At 30.0% G+C, this 16,537-nt stretch overlaps 2 protein-coding genes across 4 annotated transcripts; both read left to right on the forward strand.

The window, feature by feature from the left end:
• The first annotated feature begins 1,814 nt into the window (after nt 1–1,814).
• On the forward strand, nt 1,815–8,743 carry LOC137821389 (putative glucose-6-phosphate 1-epimerase). 3 transcript variants are annotated; one of them, XM_068625955.2, is made up of 9 exons: nt 1,815–2,248; nt 2,583–2,657; nt 3,238–3,294; nt 4,043–4,203; nt 4,334–4,474; nt 5,827–5,929; nt 6,785–6,884; nt 7,418–7,664; nt 8,292–8,743. In XM_068625955.2, exons 1-8 carry the CDS (start codon nt 2,129–2,131, stop codon nt 7,630–7,632), a joined length of 972 nt encoding a protein of 323 aa, XP_068482056.2. In that variant the 5' UTR covers nt 1,815–2,128; the 3' UTR covers nt 7,633–7,664; nt 8,292–8,743. The 3 variants fall into 3 exon arrangements, with proteins under 3 accessions (XP_068482056.2, XP_068482057.2, XP_068482059.2); XM_068625956.2 differs by having other exon boundaries at nt 8,297–8,743; XM_068625958.2 differs by having other exon boundaries at nt 8,309–8,743.
• Nucleotides 8,744–12,447: 3,704 nt separating this feature from the next.
• Nucleotides 12,448–15,102, forward strand: LOC137821388 (peroxidase 16). Its single transcript, XM_068625954.2, has 4 exons — nt 12,448–12,746; nt 13,323–13,520; nt 13,642–13,807; nt 14,338–15,102. Exons 1-4 carry the CDS (start codon nt 12,531–12,533, stop codon nt 14,742–14,744), a joined length of 987 nt encoding a protein of 328 aa, XP_068482055.2. The 5' UTR covers nt 12,448–12,530; the 3' UTR covers nt 14,745–15,102.
• The last annotated feature ends 1,435 nt before the right edge of the window (nt 15,103–16,537 follow it).

The following is a 16,537-nucleotide window of genomic DNA, read 5'->3' on the forward strand; positions in this document are numbered from 1 at the left end:
ATCATAAATTTAAAAAAGTAAATGCTTTTACATCAAGTAGGAAACACAGCTAATATCGACAAAGAAAACTTTAACCAAGGTTCATTAGGAAATAACTTGAATTAACTTTGATGTACATCAATATTAAAATAATCTATAAGATGTTAGTGAAAAAATATAAAATATAACTTTAGTTTAAAAAATCTTCATTAACGTTTATCAATAAATAATATTAAAATTATGATACTAAAATTTCGACTAAGCTAACAATGTTGTAGTCTTATTAATCAAGCCAACGATGTTTTAATTAAAATTCGATTAAAAAGATAATACAAAAAATACATAAATTTGAGATTAAGAAGAATTTACAAATTCTTATATTTTAAGTAAACTTTGAAATTCTCCCATCTTAAATAATGTAATCACTATTATAAAATTCTAAATTTTTTATTTTTATTTATTTTTAATTAAAGCAGCATATTTTATAATCAAACATTTCAATTTTTTTGATAATTCTTTATTTTTAATCTTATATTATTAAACATTTCAAATTTTCTATATTTTGTTATTTTCATTCTGATATAGGTATACAAAAGAGGAAAAGGAAGAAAAATATGTACATATTAAGGATAAGATGCAAGTTAAATATAGAAAGTAAAGTTTGCAAGTTGCTAAATCAAGAAAAAACAAAGTGTGGACACTAAAAGTAAAACTACTTTTGTGTATATATTTATTTGTTTACTATATTATTATTGATAGGTCGATACAAGACTAGTTTTGATTATGTGAATCATTTCTCATCAAAATTAAAGAAGGGTATGACTACGTAGAAAATTTCATATTAATAAAAGTAATATAAAGATTAAAACTGAAAACTTTTTCACGTTAAATCATAAAAACTAATTCGTAAAGTAGCAATTATATAATATTTTTTAATAATATCATATTGTTAGGTCTTATTGTCGATCATGTTAATTATTTATGTAATTTTAGTAATACACGTTAATCATTTTAACCTACGTCAACTAATTACATCTCTAACTAAACTATTATTACATGAGTGGTTGATTAGGATTTAGCTACATTGTTGAAGTGATTCTCAAACTTACATCTCTAACTAAACTATTATTACATAAGTGGTGAGGATTTAACTACATTGTTAACGTGTCAACATGATTGAAGTGATTCTCAAACTTAACAAAACACTATCTCAATATAATATGATTGACACAATTATGTTAAGAAATGTTACTCTAAAATCAAAATTAATTCAAGGAATCGACCTAATGCATGTCCATAATTAGAGGTCATGTATAAAATTAGAGATCCATTATGATGCTATATTTGATATGCATTTCACTTAATGTAAACTTACGTATTTATTAGTGTAGTTAATACATCCACCATCAAATCCCGATTTATGATTTGAGTGTCAGATGCCTTTTGCAAATAATCTATCTTAGACCGAGATCAAAGATCGAAATCGAAGACTAGTCAATTGTAACTGTTAAAAGAGATGTCTTATTTTCAACTCGTGTAAGAACAACTATATTATTTATAGAAACCAAAACAATTCTTTTACATAAATATTTACATCAACACAATTTTTTTTTGAGAAATAAGTAAAATTGAGTATAAAGTCTAAAATAAATACGCATAAATTTAATAGTATAAAATGGTTTTTAACTATAATATACATAATTATTGGTGCAACTTGAAAATACTTATCCTAAAAGTAAATGAATTTATGAAAATAGTAACAAGTAATATAAATAAACAGGCAATAAAAAACAAGATAATTATAAAATTAAGAAAAAAAGCATTTATATTGAAATTGTAAATTGTGTGGAGTTTAAGTTTAGTTTTATTTATTTACTTTAAAACAAAGTTTTGAGGTGTGGTTGCACGTACACACAATGAGAGAGGATCTCGGGGGAGTGTCCGAGAAACGAAACAAAAAAGCGTAGCTTCGCCTCTGAGAAGTGGCGGTGAAGTTGAGAACGCGCGATCCAAAATTCCTGAAATCAAGAGAGTTTACGAGTTTGTTCTGTTAGTATATATACTCAGAATCGACAGAGCGAAGCATCAATAGGCACCGCTTTTAGGTTCTATCATTAACATTATTATTATTATTATTGTTATTGTTATCATGAGTGGCGAAAAGGAAAAAACCTCTGCACCTTCTTCTTCTCCGTACGTTGAGTTCTGCAAAGGAGTCAATGGCCACGACAAGGTTCTCCTCCGCGAATCGCGTGGCTCCTCCGCCGAGGTAATCGCTTATCATTCCTCTCAAAATGCATCTCTCCTTTTTCTTCCTTGATCTGATTCCGTTCGTTGTTTTCCACTTTTGCTTCGCATTCGCCGCTTCTCATTTGCGGTTTTGCTCCGCGAAGTGCTGATCTCGTGAGAATTTATTCGGATCTGGTGTTTTAGGTTTTTGTGGACTGTTATCGCGGTTAATTAGCTTATGAGGCTTGATCTGGTTTTCAGCACTGGTTTTCGATTATGTAAAGCGTAGAATTAACGGAATGATGAAGAAAAACCGATTGTGTCGGTTTCTCGCTCTGTCTGATTCTGACGTTTGCTTTTCGATCTTAATTCAGGTGTATCTGTACGGTGCTCACGTGACGTCATGGAAGAACGACCACGGCGAGGAATTGCTTTTTCTCAGTAGTAAGGTGTGTGTGTGTTAAGTGTGATGGAACGTGTTTGTGTTTCATCTGTTGTTGTTAGTTCATTAATTTCATATCTTGTTGTTAGTTCATTAATTTCGTCGTGTTATAGTTTTGTGTTTTTTCCCCCCATTATGTGCTGTAATGACGGAATGGAGTAGATAGAATACGAATTTGTGTTATAGATCTGGATTGGTTTGCTAAGTTTTGTTATCCTTTGAATGTGTCTGTACATTGAGTGATCCGAAGTAATAACTTGACTTCTCATAACTGTAGGAGCTTTCTGCGGTTCATGATATTGATTTGTTTTTATGGCATATTAATTTCCAAACCTTTCTGATTTTGAGGTGGATTTAGTTTCTCGAACTTGGTTGGGAAATATGTGAATTTCTATCCTGATTATAATCTACTATATAAAATGTTGGAACTCCGTGTTATATTGATCTTTGCTTCAATAGCTTTAAATCATATTAAGCAAATTATTTTGTCCTTCTCACTCTGGTTTTAAATACTTTCTAGTTGAGCGTTTGTGTTGATTAGAGAAACTATGATCATATTATTTACTGTTAATTTGTTCCTTATGCAGGCTGTATTCAAGCCTCCAAAGGCAATTCGTGGAGGGATTCCAATTTGCTTTCCTCAAGTATGTACTTCTTACATAATTTTGCTTTTCATTATTGTTTTTTGTCATCGTAATGCATTTTTAGAAGAGGTAAAATAGTGGAGAAAGGAAGAAGAGGGATGAGAGGTGAAATGTTAATGGTTCACAATACTCTTAAAACTTAAGGACTGTCGTTCTTAAATTAATTAATACCTTTTTAAAGATATCCACTTCTGACATTTCATAATCTCATAGTACTACTATTAACTACTTAATGCTAAAATTGATGATTTTATACACACATTTGTTTACTCTTAGAGCCATTTGGGAGGAAAAGTTAATCATCATTAGACATTTGAATAATCTCACAACACTATTATTTGCTTGTGAGGCATCATACTTGTATACAATCATATTCATTTACTCTTGCTCAGTTTTTGGATAAAATTAACCATATTTGAACGTGGTTGATCATGCATGCTGGGTGGAAATCCCCTGTGGCGTGTTAACTGCTATTCTGATTAACACCACTTCTGTAAATAAAATACCAAAAGAGTAATTTATATTTAAAAGTCCATTTTCTTTCTGGATTTTATTACTCTTTTGATCAAACTCAATCTGCAAATCATAAATAAATAATAGATCAATAATAAATTAAAATCCAGTAATTCAAATTTCTACTATCTATTTCTGAATATCATCTAATTTGAAAATGGCTTTTCAAAAATACTGTGTTATTATCATATCATTCAAGGTGACATGAACATGGAAAATTGCTCTCTGTTTTCAGTTTGGAGGCCTTGGCACCCTTGACCAACATGGATTTGCTAGAAATCGTTTGTGGACCATTGACGATGATCCTCCTCCATTTCCAACAAATACGTTGAGCAAAGCCTTTGTTGATTTGATACTTAAGCCCTCTGAAGAAGACTCAAAAAACTGGCCTCACTGGTATTAAACATATGTTGTCTATGTTTACTTTTCAACTACCTTTTTTTATTAAACCTCATTCATAATCTCGTTGTTTGGATTGGTTATATTATTTCCTTATGTTTTTATATACCTTGCTGTTTGTTTGTAGCTTTGAATACCGTCTTAGGATAGCTTTGGGACCAGGAGGAGATCTGATGTTGACATCACGGATCAGGAACACAAACACCGAGGGAAAACCATTTTCATTCACCTTTGCATATCATACATATTTCTCTGTATCAGACATAAGGTTAGTGCAATATCATTTTTTCACACTTTATCACAGTTTAGTGATAATATTCTGTTTTTCATTTATAAGTTAACACTGTTGTCAAATTTAACAACTTGCTACTGTTTACTTGCAAACTTATTTGTCTACTTCAGTGATGACATTTCACAATTTTTGTAATGGATTTATTATGTTATCATTAATTGGTGAATTTTGTAACAAAGATTGTGGCTTCTGGTAGTTATCAATATAATTAATAGGTTTAAATGTGTTTTTGATTCCTGGAATATGTTTGGCTTTTTATTTTGCTACCTCTTAAATTTTTTGTTGATTTTGGCCAGATTTTCTTTTGTATTTTGTCCTTGAAATTTTTTGGCTATTTTAAATGGTTGCTAAAATATTTTTGGATTTCTGTTTTGGTCCCTTAAAAATATATTATAACATGTTTTCTAATGGTGAAGTGTCTAAGTTAATAAAAACAATGTAACGGCAAATATGAAATGCAACATGTTTTTTTTAGGGACCAAGTGTTAATAAAATATTTATTAGAGACCAAAAGAAAAGATGAAACATATTTTGGGACCAAAAACATAATTAAGTCTGTTTATTATATTGAATTACTTAAAGTTACTTATTCTGAAGTTCTTCATTACAAATCAGGTGCATTTATGATAGAAATAGATAAAAAAGCACTGTTGTGGGCGCTTGGCATGGGTGGAAGTGTATAGCTTGGTTTGTTTCTTAAATGGGGGTAGAGGAATGCATAATAAAATTAGAGGAGAAGCCATTAAAATACACGTTATAAACTGTTTTACTGGAAATTCAGATTTTGAGAGTCCAATGGCACTATTGGTTTTGACCCATGTAATGAACCCCACATGAACCTAAAAATATTTGGTTGTTGTGTTGCCAAGATTTATGCTGGAATGTGAAAATGCTTGGCCGTTCAAACTTCTACAATCTCAACTGTTGGTATATTGCTATTAGTATATGATGATAGAGTATGGATATATGCATTTTCAGTATCCCAGTGTAAAATAATAAGCTATTGTCATTACCTGTATGAAATTTTCAGTATGCAAATGTTATCACACTATCCAAGTTAACTTTTGGTGCATATGTACATGACCAAAATGTTGTGTATGCTGAAATATATCTGTTTGATACTTAGTTAAGTTTCTCATCCTTTGGTTGGTGAAATTAGAATTTTTGTTGTATTTATAAAAAATCTACTTATGTTTTTCTTTTCTTTAATTTGAATTCTAATTCAACTGACTTTTTTTCTGATTGTATTTTCTTGGGTCTTCTCTATGTTATTTTTTGTTATTATAATTAAAAATGGATTAACATCTTGTTTATTTTGATGAATTCAGTGAAGTTCGAGTGGAGGGATTGGAGACCCTGGATTATCTTGATAATTTACAGAACAAGGAGCGCTTTACTGAACAGGGGGATGCTTTAACGTTTGAATCAGAAGTATGATCGCTTTTTCCCTTGTTTTTTTTTGTTTTAGGAAGCAAGACACTGATATTAAGTGTACAATTTGGATTTATTTCCGTAAATTGAATTATTGAAATAAATAAATATATTTCTTTACTTTTAATATAAAAACACTCTAGGTAAAACTTAAAAGACCAGTTTCTATTTTAATTGAAAAAAAATTGATAGACTCAGCAGCAGCACTCAGTTCTATAGAACATTCAAACAATTTATAGTTCTTAAAGATGTTTTTTTTTAAATTTTTTTTTATCAGTTTAAATATTTTTCTAGTATTGAATTCATGCCAAAAGTGGGCTATCACATTTTTTGAACAATGTTTTTGATTTGGCAACTTGTGCGAGTACATGCGCACATGTGGAAGGATGAAAAGATGTAAAACTGTATTGTTCATCATTCACAGAAACAATCAGTCAGTTTCTTTTTCTTCATCCCAATCCCTATCCTAAGCTTTTTTTTTTCTTTTCCCCTCATTCCTGTTTTATTTATTTTTTATTTTTTTGCTTATCTTTTATTTCTTTTCCTCCTTTTCATTCTTTAACATGCTGTAATAGAGGTGGTGGAATTACAAAATATTTTCTGGCTGATGCTGTCACCCATTCTGTATCTGGGTTACCCAACCCATTTATGTAAGAAACACATTTTTACAAAAAATAAAATTGGAAAAAGGAGCAAAAGAAAGAAAAACACGTACCTGATCTGGTTTGTATATGGTTGTACCTGGTTTCTAGTATTAGTTGACCTATGCCAGCCACATCATGTGGCCAATTCTCATATATTGATGTTTCATGGATTGTGTTGACTATAAAATGGTTCTTCTGTTTGATATGATAGGTTGACAAGATATATCTGAGCACTCCCACAAAGATTGCAATTATTGACCATGAAAAGAAGAGAACATTCGTTGTGCGTAAAGATGGCCTTCCTGATGCTGGTGTGTATTATTAAGTCCATCTTATATAGAAATTGTGTTACTCATAAGTGTACTGATTGGAACTTCCATTATTTGTAATTCTATTTTTTAATTCAAAATTGTGCTTCATATATGTGTATATATGATCAAGAACGGAATGAGGTATAATGTTGTAAAATATATCTCTTCTAATTTTCATGTCTAAAATCTTCACGTAAGACTGTAAGGTATAACGTGTAACAATATGGTGATAGTGACTTTTGCTAGAAACTTGATTTAAGCTGGCCATGACATTTTCCAAATTTAACTTGGAACACATTTGTAATCTAGTCATGCAAGACATTTTAAGCCAGTAGTAATGAACTTGGAAGAATCATAAGCATGGAATTGATAGCTTATTGGTGCAAACTGTCAAAGTCAACAAGTCTGAACCAAGTAGATATTTACACATGCCTTCATTACCAATGAGTTGTGATGCCTCTATGTTCACATTATAGTGACTGTCTCTGCCTTATGTTTTTTCTTAAAGTTACATTTATTATTAATCTGTGCAGTGGTGTGGAATCCTTGGGATAAGAAAGCAAAGGCCATGGCTGATTTTGGTGATGATGAGTACAAGCATATGCTCTGTGTAGAGGCTGCTGCTATTGAGAAGCCTATCACTTTGAAACCTGGAGAAGAATGGAAAGGAAGGTTAGAGCTTTCAGCTGTTCCCTCTAGTTATTGCAGTGGACAACTTGATCCCCAGAGAGTTCTTCTGGGAAGCTGAATGATCTTTGTTGTGTTCTGTGTCCTGTACAGGTAATAACCGCATATTATTATATTTCAATTCAAATATCCTTTAACATTACCATAAAAAACGACCTAAGCCTCCTTATTACATTTTTCCTCCTTAAATTTTGGATACGAAAGAATTTTTAGTAGATATTTGATAGATACCAATTCAAAATCCATAGATTGATTGAAAGAAAGTAATATACAATGCTAAATCAACTTGTCTTAATACACAACCCTCTCTATATCTCCAACCTCTGCTACTATAGTTAGAAGAGGTCTTACTAATAGAGGCTGTTCCTTTCAGTTCTTTGCGCTCATCTTTATTTCTTTTAACATATACTTTAATAATCAGGCTTGTTGCCAACAATTTCTTTTCCAACATTTTTATGGTGGTGTGTCTCCATTTTGCACCATGTAACTGCAGAGCAGAATTAAGAATTGGGTTTTATTCTCTCCAAATGACATATCATTGCTTAAGCTGATGCTTATCAATAGTAGCTCCTGACTCTGAAATTTGGTTTTCTTGTGCTTTGATATTTAAGATTGATTAAATAAAAGATTAAAACTGTTAGTTGTGGTCGTAATTAGATTGCTCGGTTGTCCTTCATACATGTGTTAATCCATTTAAATGTCTCACTAATAATCCTTTAGGAAAGATTTATCTGCAGGTAGCCTGTTGCAACATTTATGGATATTAAAAGGAAAGTGTCTTCAGTAATTTTTCCCCTTCATGTTTCATTTAAGTCTGTGGTGGACGGATGAACTCATGTTGGATAGAATTTTATTAAACTTTTGTTTTTTCCCCTGTAATGGATGACAAACTGAACAAAGCGTATGAAGCTGTTGAGGCCACAGTTGTTGTCATGGAAGATCGCAATTACAGCCTACAATTCAACAGATTTTCACGTTGGGTTGAATGGCCTAGACCCACAGGGATTCATTTTGAATTCATAGTTTTTTGGATTCTTAAATCCCTGTAAGTTGTTATTTCTAAATGTCATAGGGCAATGAACACATCCTTTAAGAGTATTTTATAATGCTAAAGGAGTGTACACCAGAAGAACGATTGACAAGTGATTAAATATTTATGGGTTATTTTGTTACATCATCCTATGTTTAGTTAAATCATTATTTTTTCTACCTTTGCCGTGTAAACCTGTTTTACAAAGCAATGTTGATCATCTTGGTGGATGGAGGGAGTAATGTATTCTATCAGCTCTTAGCTTATTTTTTATTTGTTTTTCGTATTTTTTTGGTTCAAGTTCTCCCAAGGCTGCCATAAGCTAAGCCTGAAACTGGGATTTTAAGCGAGGAAATAACAAATTATAAGTGAATATTCAGTCTGGCAAATATCAATATTTATTTTAAAACAACGTTTTTATTGAATTGATATTATAGAAAGTTTCCATGCCTAATGTTCTGTTCGGGTGGTTCAAATTGTGATATGCAATTAAATGGAAATAAATTAACCTTTTTTTATGTAGTCGTTAGAAAATTGTGCTTACTTTCCTTTTTCTAAAGTGTTCACAAGTTTTGATTTGGTTTTACTTTGTTTTTGACAAATTATGGTTTTATCTTTTAAATTATAAGTATATTAAAACAAGTATAATTTTTAGGTGATAAAGTCGTAAAAATTGACACGGGAAGGTTCGATTTTGAAATCACCCGGTATCACGTTTCCTCTGGTTTACTGTTTGGTCTACTATTAACATTTTTTCAATTTTATCCTCTCATTTTGAATTGCTTTGATTTATTCTATTTTTTTATGAAAAATAGTTAATGTAATTTGTCAAAAAAAGCTATATTAATTTCTTAAAAAATAGTCAAATTGAGAACTTCGAAGTAGCGAAAATAATTTGAATAAATTAAAAGAAATGATCATAATAATAACAAAAAAATCATTTAACCTAAATCTTCTAGTTTTAGCACAAAAGAACAAATATTACTATAAAATATAAGATATTTCATTGATGGCCATCTTATTTATTATATACAGCATACCAGTTACAATTAATTGACTGGTTACTAAATATTCTATATTCTTCTATTTACTCAAGTACAGGTAAAAAATTGAAATTATAAAAAGTTAGATATAAAAATTGTAAATTAATATAAATAGCTAAATTATGACTTCGAAAAAACTAAATTATTTCATATATATATAATATAATAATAATAATAATTGGTAAAATAATTTATTTACTTTTGTTAAAAATATACGTTATGTTAATAATATTTTCATTTATTTTAAATTAAATTTATAAATAAATATCAATTCAAATAGATTTTCTACTCCAAATTTGAATTGACTGATGAGTTTTGAGAAGAAGCAATTTTTTATGGAACCATCATATTAGTTATTAATCTGGCATATGGCACCAATGAGTCGAAGTCCGATTTGAAAAAGAATGGTTAGCGTAGTTCTTAATCATCATATTATCATAATGCCTTATTTTTGTCTTGTTTGTTTTTCAGCTTGAATTTGAATCAAAGATATCTGTAAATTATTCTCAAATGTCATTCCATCTACAAATTCTTTGCTTGCGGCCTCATTAACTTCATATTATTATATACAATATAGTTGCGTAGACTTAGAACTAACTATTCAAATTAAACTAAACCCTTTTTGAGGGAAATCAAGTCATCCCTAACATTAAGAATTGATTATTCTATGAATTGGCCACATTCAACTTGTGATGATGTTTGAAGAAGACATATTTGTTCATTGATCTGTTACATGGATTGATTCGTTGCTTCTACCTTGAGAAACTTAATGATAATATGACACAAGAAAGGTGATGAGAAAACTTTAGAAACACATGCATTGTGTTCTAAGCCATTGCATCCTTCTTGCTAACGTTTTCTATCAAGTCCAAGTCTATGCCAAGATTATGGCAATCAATTTTTTGTCTCTTCATTTCTCGTTAGCATTGAAAAGTAATAATACTATAATAGTACAACTAGATCACCCTCAATTAAGATAGCATAACTCACCACAACTTGCAAATATGGAGGTATATGAACAAGGTTGTAACGTGGGTTGTCCCGCTCTGCATAGACTCGTTTCGTATTTAGCCCGCAAAATGTAGGTCAGGTTGGCCTGCGGGTTAGGGCCAGCCCGCATGAGAAATATTTTTTTAAAAAATATTTTTTTAAATAAAAATTTTAAATTTTTATTGTTTAGATGCATTAGGCAAATGGTCTCATAATATTATTTTTATAAGACATACGTAATAAGATGTTATTAAAATTTTCAGAGTGTGAAATATGATGCTACAAATATGAAGGTGCAATTTTTTTTTACATTTTAAAGTTATGCGGGTCATCCCGTCCCGCACTTGGCCCGCGTGGGTTGCGAGTTATGTGAGGCGGGCCTAAGCGGACCAGCGGGTTGAAATAAGCAACCTGCCCTGTTTTTTTCAGTGGACCACAGGCTGGCCTGTACGACTCGCCCTAATTTGTCACCCTTAGTATATGAGTCTTTCACGGCAAGAAAATCATTAAATACAAATTAATTTTAGAGACTAAAATAATGATTTACTATTTGAATAAATTAGAGATCATTTTATAAACTAAAAAAATTATTGGTATTGAAAGTAGTTTTTATTAATCAAAATTTATTAAATGATTTTTAAATTGGTATCTTAACAATCAGTTATCAAGATTTTAGTTACTTACTACTTTATATTCTAAATTAGTCTCTATTAGTCTTTCAATTTAAAATTTAAAATATTAATCACTAAAATTTAGGAAATTATTTTATAAATTTTTATTAATAATAAAAACTACTTTCGATATGAATAATTTTGTAGTCTCTAAATTAATATATAATTTAGTTAATATAATAATTAGTTATATTTATCTTTAAATTTATTTATTATTTAATGAGGTGTTTGACGTAAAATTTGACCCTCTTCAAAGTGCCTCATGATTTGTTGATTTCTTGTATGTACATATTAACTTCCATGTGATGCTAATTGCATGAAAGCTTCATTTTCCTCTTTTTACCACACAAGTTATGACCTATTGGTAGTTAGAAGATATATAGTTCAATGAAAGTTAGAATATTTTTAAGAAATATTCTGCAAAAGGAAAATATAAATAAATTAAATGATTTTCTTATATGTTAATTTGAAACATTTTTTATAAGTTAGCTTACACAAATTAATTTATAACTTTGTCAAATATATATGGTCCGAGTTTGATCAATAATAAAAAATATTTAATAATGTGTTACTTATTTGATGGCCGAGTTATATAAGTGTGAGATGAAAGTTTTGAATATATAGAAAAAAAAACATTGACATTCTCCCTGATTATATAAATGGAAAATTATAATTTACTTCTGAAAAGAAAAAGTGAGAGATCAATGCCTCTTTCTTTGATATTAGTTCATCCTCATTTCCCAACATGTTGTTATCATATAAAGATTTCATGATTGGATGATGATTATGTAAATGTTTTCTATACTATTTACTCACTCACGAGAATCTTCTCACACTGTTACAAAGTGGACTTTAAACTCTATTTATATACAATAAAAGACTCTAATCTCTAGTCGATGTGGATTCCAACCCACTTGCATGTCATAAAAATTAAACTAAATTCTGAACTCATCTTAGCTTCAATTACACTTTTCTCCACTCATTTTTCGCTATTGCATGTGAAGTATATGGCCAGACTGTCCATGAAACTGACTTTGGTTCATCTTATTCATCATTCTCCAATTTAGAATCCTTTTCAATTTCATCCCATTTTTTATCATTGCATGTCATATATATATATATATATACATGTGCACATATTTAGATATATGATATATATATTACAATGTGTAGCATAAGAATCAGTTCATAGCAGCAAAAAGTAAACAGAAGTGAAGAACTAGTAATGGGGGATCATAGCTTTCTTATGATCTTTTCTTCCTTTTTGGTTCTCATAATTTGTGCAGAAACAAGCTTAGCTCAACTTAGTCCCAGCTTCTATAGAAAGACATGCCCCAATGTGGAAAGGTTGGTTCGTTCTGCTGTGGAGTTGAAGTTTCAGCAGACCTTTGTGACTGCCCCTTCCACTCTTAGACTCTTCTTCCATGACTGCTTTGTGAGGGTGTGTAAGCCTATCTATTTAATTACTTCATGGCATAAACATAATCACAAGAATGCTAGAGACACTTTCTTTCATATTCTCTTACACTTTTCATGATATTAAACTCAAATTTATTAGAAATCCTTTTAGTTTTGTTGGGTTATGTTCATTATTTAATGATTCTCTTCTAGGAGTAATATTTGAAGTGTACTTTAAGTATAACTCAACATATTATGGGTGATCCGATAACAGTTCTGATACCATATTAAAAAGTGAACTTTAAATTTAACTCAATCTCATAAAATCAACTTATAAGATGAAATTTGCACCCACTTATATACAATTAAATGTCTTCATCTTTAGTCGATGTGAGATCACCAATCGAATGTTTGTAAATTCTGTATTAACTAAAAATATAATTAAATTATAATAAATAAGTGAAGATAACATAGATTTTATAAAGTTGAATTAGATTTTAAACATAAAAATATGCAAGAATATTTATATAATATGTGCATTTATATTCATTCATTGTTGAATGATTTTTATTTGCATGGCTTTTGAAATGCTATTGATATTGCTTTAATTTGTGCACAGGGTTGTGATGGTTCCATTTTGCTTGCATCTCCAAATAACAAGGCAGAGAAAAATCACCCTGATGACAATTCACTTGCTGGGGATGGCTTTGACACTGTGGCAAAAGCCAAAGCAGCTGTTGATAGTGAGCCTCAGTGCAGAAACAAAGTCTCTTGTGCTGATATACTTGCTCTGGCCACTAGAGATGTCATCAATTTGGTATATAACTTTTACATTGCTTTTCTACTTGGAGTTTACTCATAAAGTAGTTCTCTAGATGCTAAACACTTTCCACTGTGCTCACTCCTCATCACACTATCCAACAATCCTTCAATTCTAGGCTGGGGGACCATTTTATAGAGTTGAATTGGGAAGGCGTGATGGGAGAATATCTACTATTGCCAGTGTTCAACGCCGTCTTCCTCAGACTCATTTCAATTTAGATCAGCTCAATTCCATGTTTGCCTCCAATGGCCTCTCCCAAACAGATATGATTGCCTTATCAGGTAACTTCAACACACTCACTGATTCTGTTTTTTTTTTAGTATTCATGTTGGAGATTCTATATTGACTAAATATTAGGACATTTCATATATATAAGTGGATGTAAACCTTATCTTATAAGCCAGTTTTATGAGGTTGAGTTAGATTTAAAGTTCACTTCTTAACATGATATCGGAGTCATTTCGAGCATATCTTAGTGATTGTTTGTTGGGCTTATCAGACCACCCGCTATCGGGCTGTTATCGGATCACTGATAATATATAGTCTCACACACGAGTTGGTAGCTTTGGCGTGAGAAAGATGTGTTGGAGATCCTAACATTTCATAGTATATAAGTGAGTGCAAACCTCACCTTATAAGCCGGTTTTGTGAGGTTGAGTTTGACTTAAAGTCCAATTCTTAACAATTCAACCAAAATTATCAAATTGAAAAGAAATTCAATCAGAATACACTTTTACACACATATTCAATCATAGATTATCAATTTTCTTTCCAAGGACCTTGAAAATGATGTGTTGTTTGTTTGTGTTAGGTGCACATACTATTGGATTCTCTCACTGCAATCACTTCTCAAAAAGGATCTACAATTTCAGCCCCAAAAGACTAATTGACCCAACGCTAAACTTACAATATGCCTTCCAACTTAGACAGGCATGCCCTCTGAGAGTTGATTCTAGAATTGCCATCAACATGGACCCTGTCACCCCCCAAAACTTTGATAACCAATACTTCAAGAATCTGCAGCAAGGAAAGGGTCTATTCACTTCTGATCAGGTTCTGGCTACAGATGAAAGATCAAAGGACACAGTGAACTTGTTTGCATCAAATCAAAAAGCTTTTAACAATGCTTTTGTTCAAGCTATTACTAAGATGGGAAGAATAGGTGTTTTGACAGGAAGACAAGGGGAAATAAGGTTTGATTGTTTCAGGGTGAACTAAGAAAGTGAAATCATGGTATGTTCTTTACAAAAACGTTTGGTACCAACCCTATATAGCTTTGTAGTGTTGTAAGATGATAGAATCAAAGTGCAGTTGTGGATAAAGAAAAGTGAGAGTAGTTGTAATAAAAGGGTGAGAATTGTGAAAATATGAAGCAGAGTGTGAGAGTACTAGTGAGTAACATTATTCACTTTATGTTGGGTAAATATCTTCCTATTTAATTGTCTATTTAGGCGAGTTCATCATTGCTCTCTTTATTTATTTTTGTTTCATTTATGAATATGTATTTTGTATATTTGTTAATTCCCAGTTGCATTATAATAATTGAAGTTCTTCTCAAGCTTCCTTGGGAATGAAAGCAAGTTCTTATTAATAAAAGAAAAGAGACAAAAAAATTATTATTATTCCAAAATAAAAAGGCATAACCCCAAGTTATCCGTTTATAGTAATATATAAAACCTGAAGTCCTGATTTTGTGAATCTTAATATAGTTGAATAATTTTTTTTCCTTTTTTCCCTTCATCCATTATTAAAAGATTAGAAACATGATAAGTTGATTAAGTGAAAGAAACATAAAGAAAGAGAATATGATTGAAAGATATGAATAAGTAAACGAATAAAAAACACTAAAAAAAATATTAAATAAAAATTAATTTTAGATACCAAAATAATTAATTACTATTTGACTAAATTAATGACTATTTTAAAAAATAATTGGTATCTAAACTAGTTTATATTATTAATAAAAATTTATAAAGTAGTTTCTAAATTGTTATCTAACTATTAGCTACCAAGATTTTAGTCACTTACTACTTTATATTCTAAATTAGTCTTTATTAATCCTTTAGAGATTAATTTAGAATCTAAAATATTAGTAGCTAAAACTTGGGTAGCTAATTTAGATACCAATTTAGAAATCATTTTATAAATTTTAATTAATAATAAAAATCACTTTAGATACAAATTATTTTTTAACCTCTAAATTAGTATGAATTTAGTTAACATAGTGATTAATTATTTTTTATTTCTAAATTTGATTTTTATTTAATGATTTTCTTACCGTGAAAGTTTATGAGATGTGATATAATATTTTTTTTTAATGATTAAGATTGGAACTTTTCTCATTGAGCTAGGGAGATAAAGAGAAGGAGAAAGTAAGATAAGGAAAAAAGAATAGAAGGTGTATTTGGAAGAATGTTCCTTCACTACAACACAAAAACACAAAAGAAGAGAAAGTGAGGTGAAATAAAGAGGAACATTACATGGATAACAACGTTAACAATGCAACCATATAATATGTGGAAGACAAGGATATCCAAACAATATTGAATCCAAGATAAAAGAAAAATATTAAATAAAACTTATGGCAAAAATTAATTCGAGTATTAATTTCTAGGAACCTGTAGCATAATAACTTTTATTTTATTTAAAAATATTAAATTTTATTTTTTATAATATAAAGTAGATTAGATAGGTAGTTGAACTCTTGGTATATAAGATACCAAACCCTTAAATTTAATTAAAAAAAATATTTAAATGGAAATTTATCTGATTTTTTTTTTCAGAATAAATAAATGAAATTAAATGGGACACTTAATTTATCTGATAATCATATAATAATTTCTCTCTTTCATAAAATGAGAAGAATGTATTGTGATATGGGACTTAACTTATTTAATTGAAAGATGAGATTGTCTTTTATTATTTCTATTTATTCATTACAAAATAAAATTATACATTAAAAGTTACATAACCTTTCATATACATAACTATCAAAATATTTTAATACTATT

The sequence above is a fragment of the Phaseolus vulgaris genome, chromosome 9 (genome assembly GCF_051622355.1).
Source record: "Phaseolus vulgaris cultivar YP4 chromosome 9, ASM5162235v1, whole genome shotgun sequence".
NCBI lineage: Eukaryota > Viridiplantae > Streptophyta > Magnoliopsida > Fabales > Fabaceae > Phaseolus > Phaseolus vulgaris.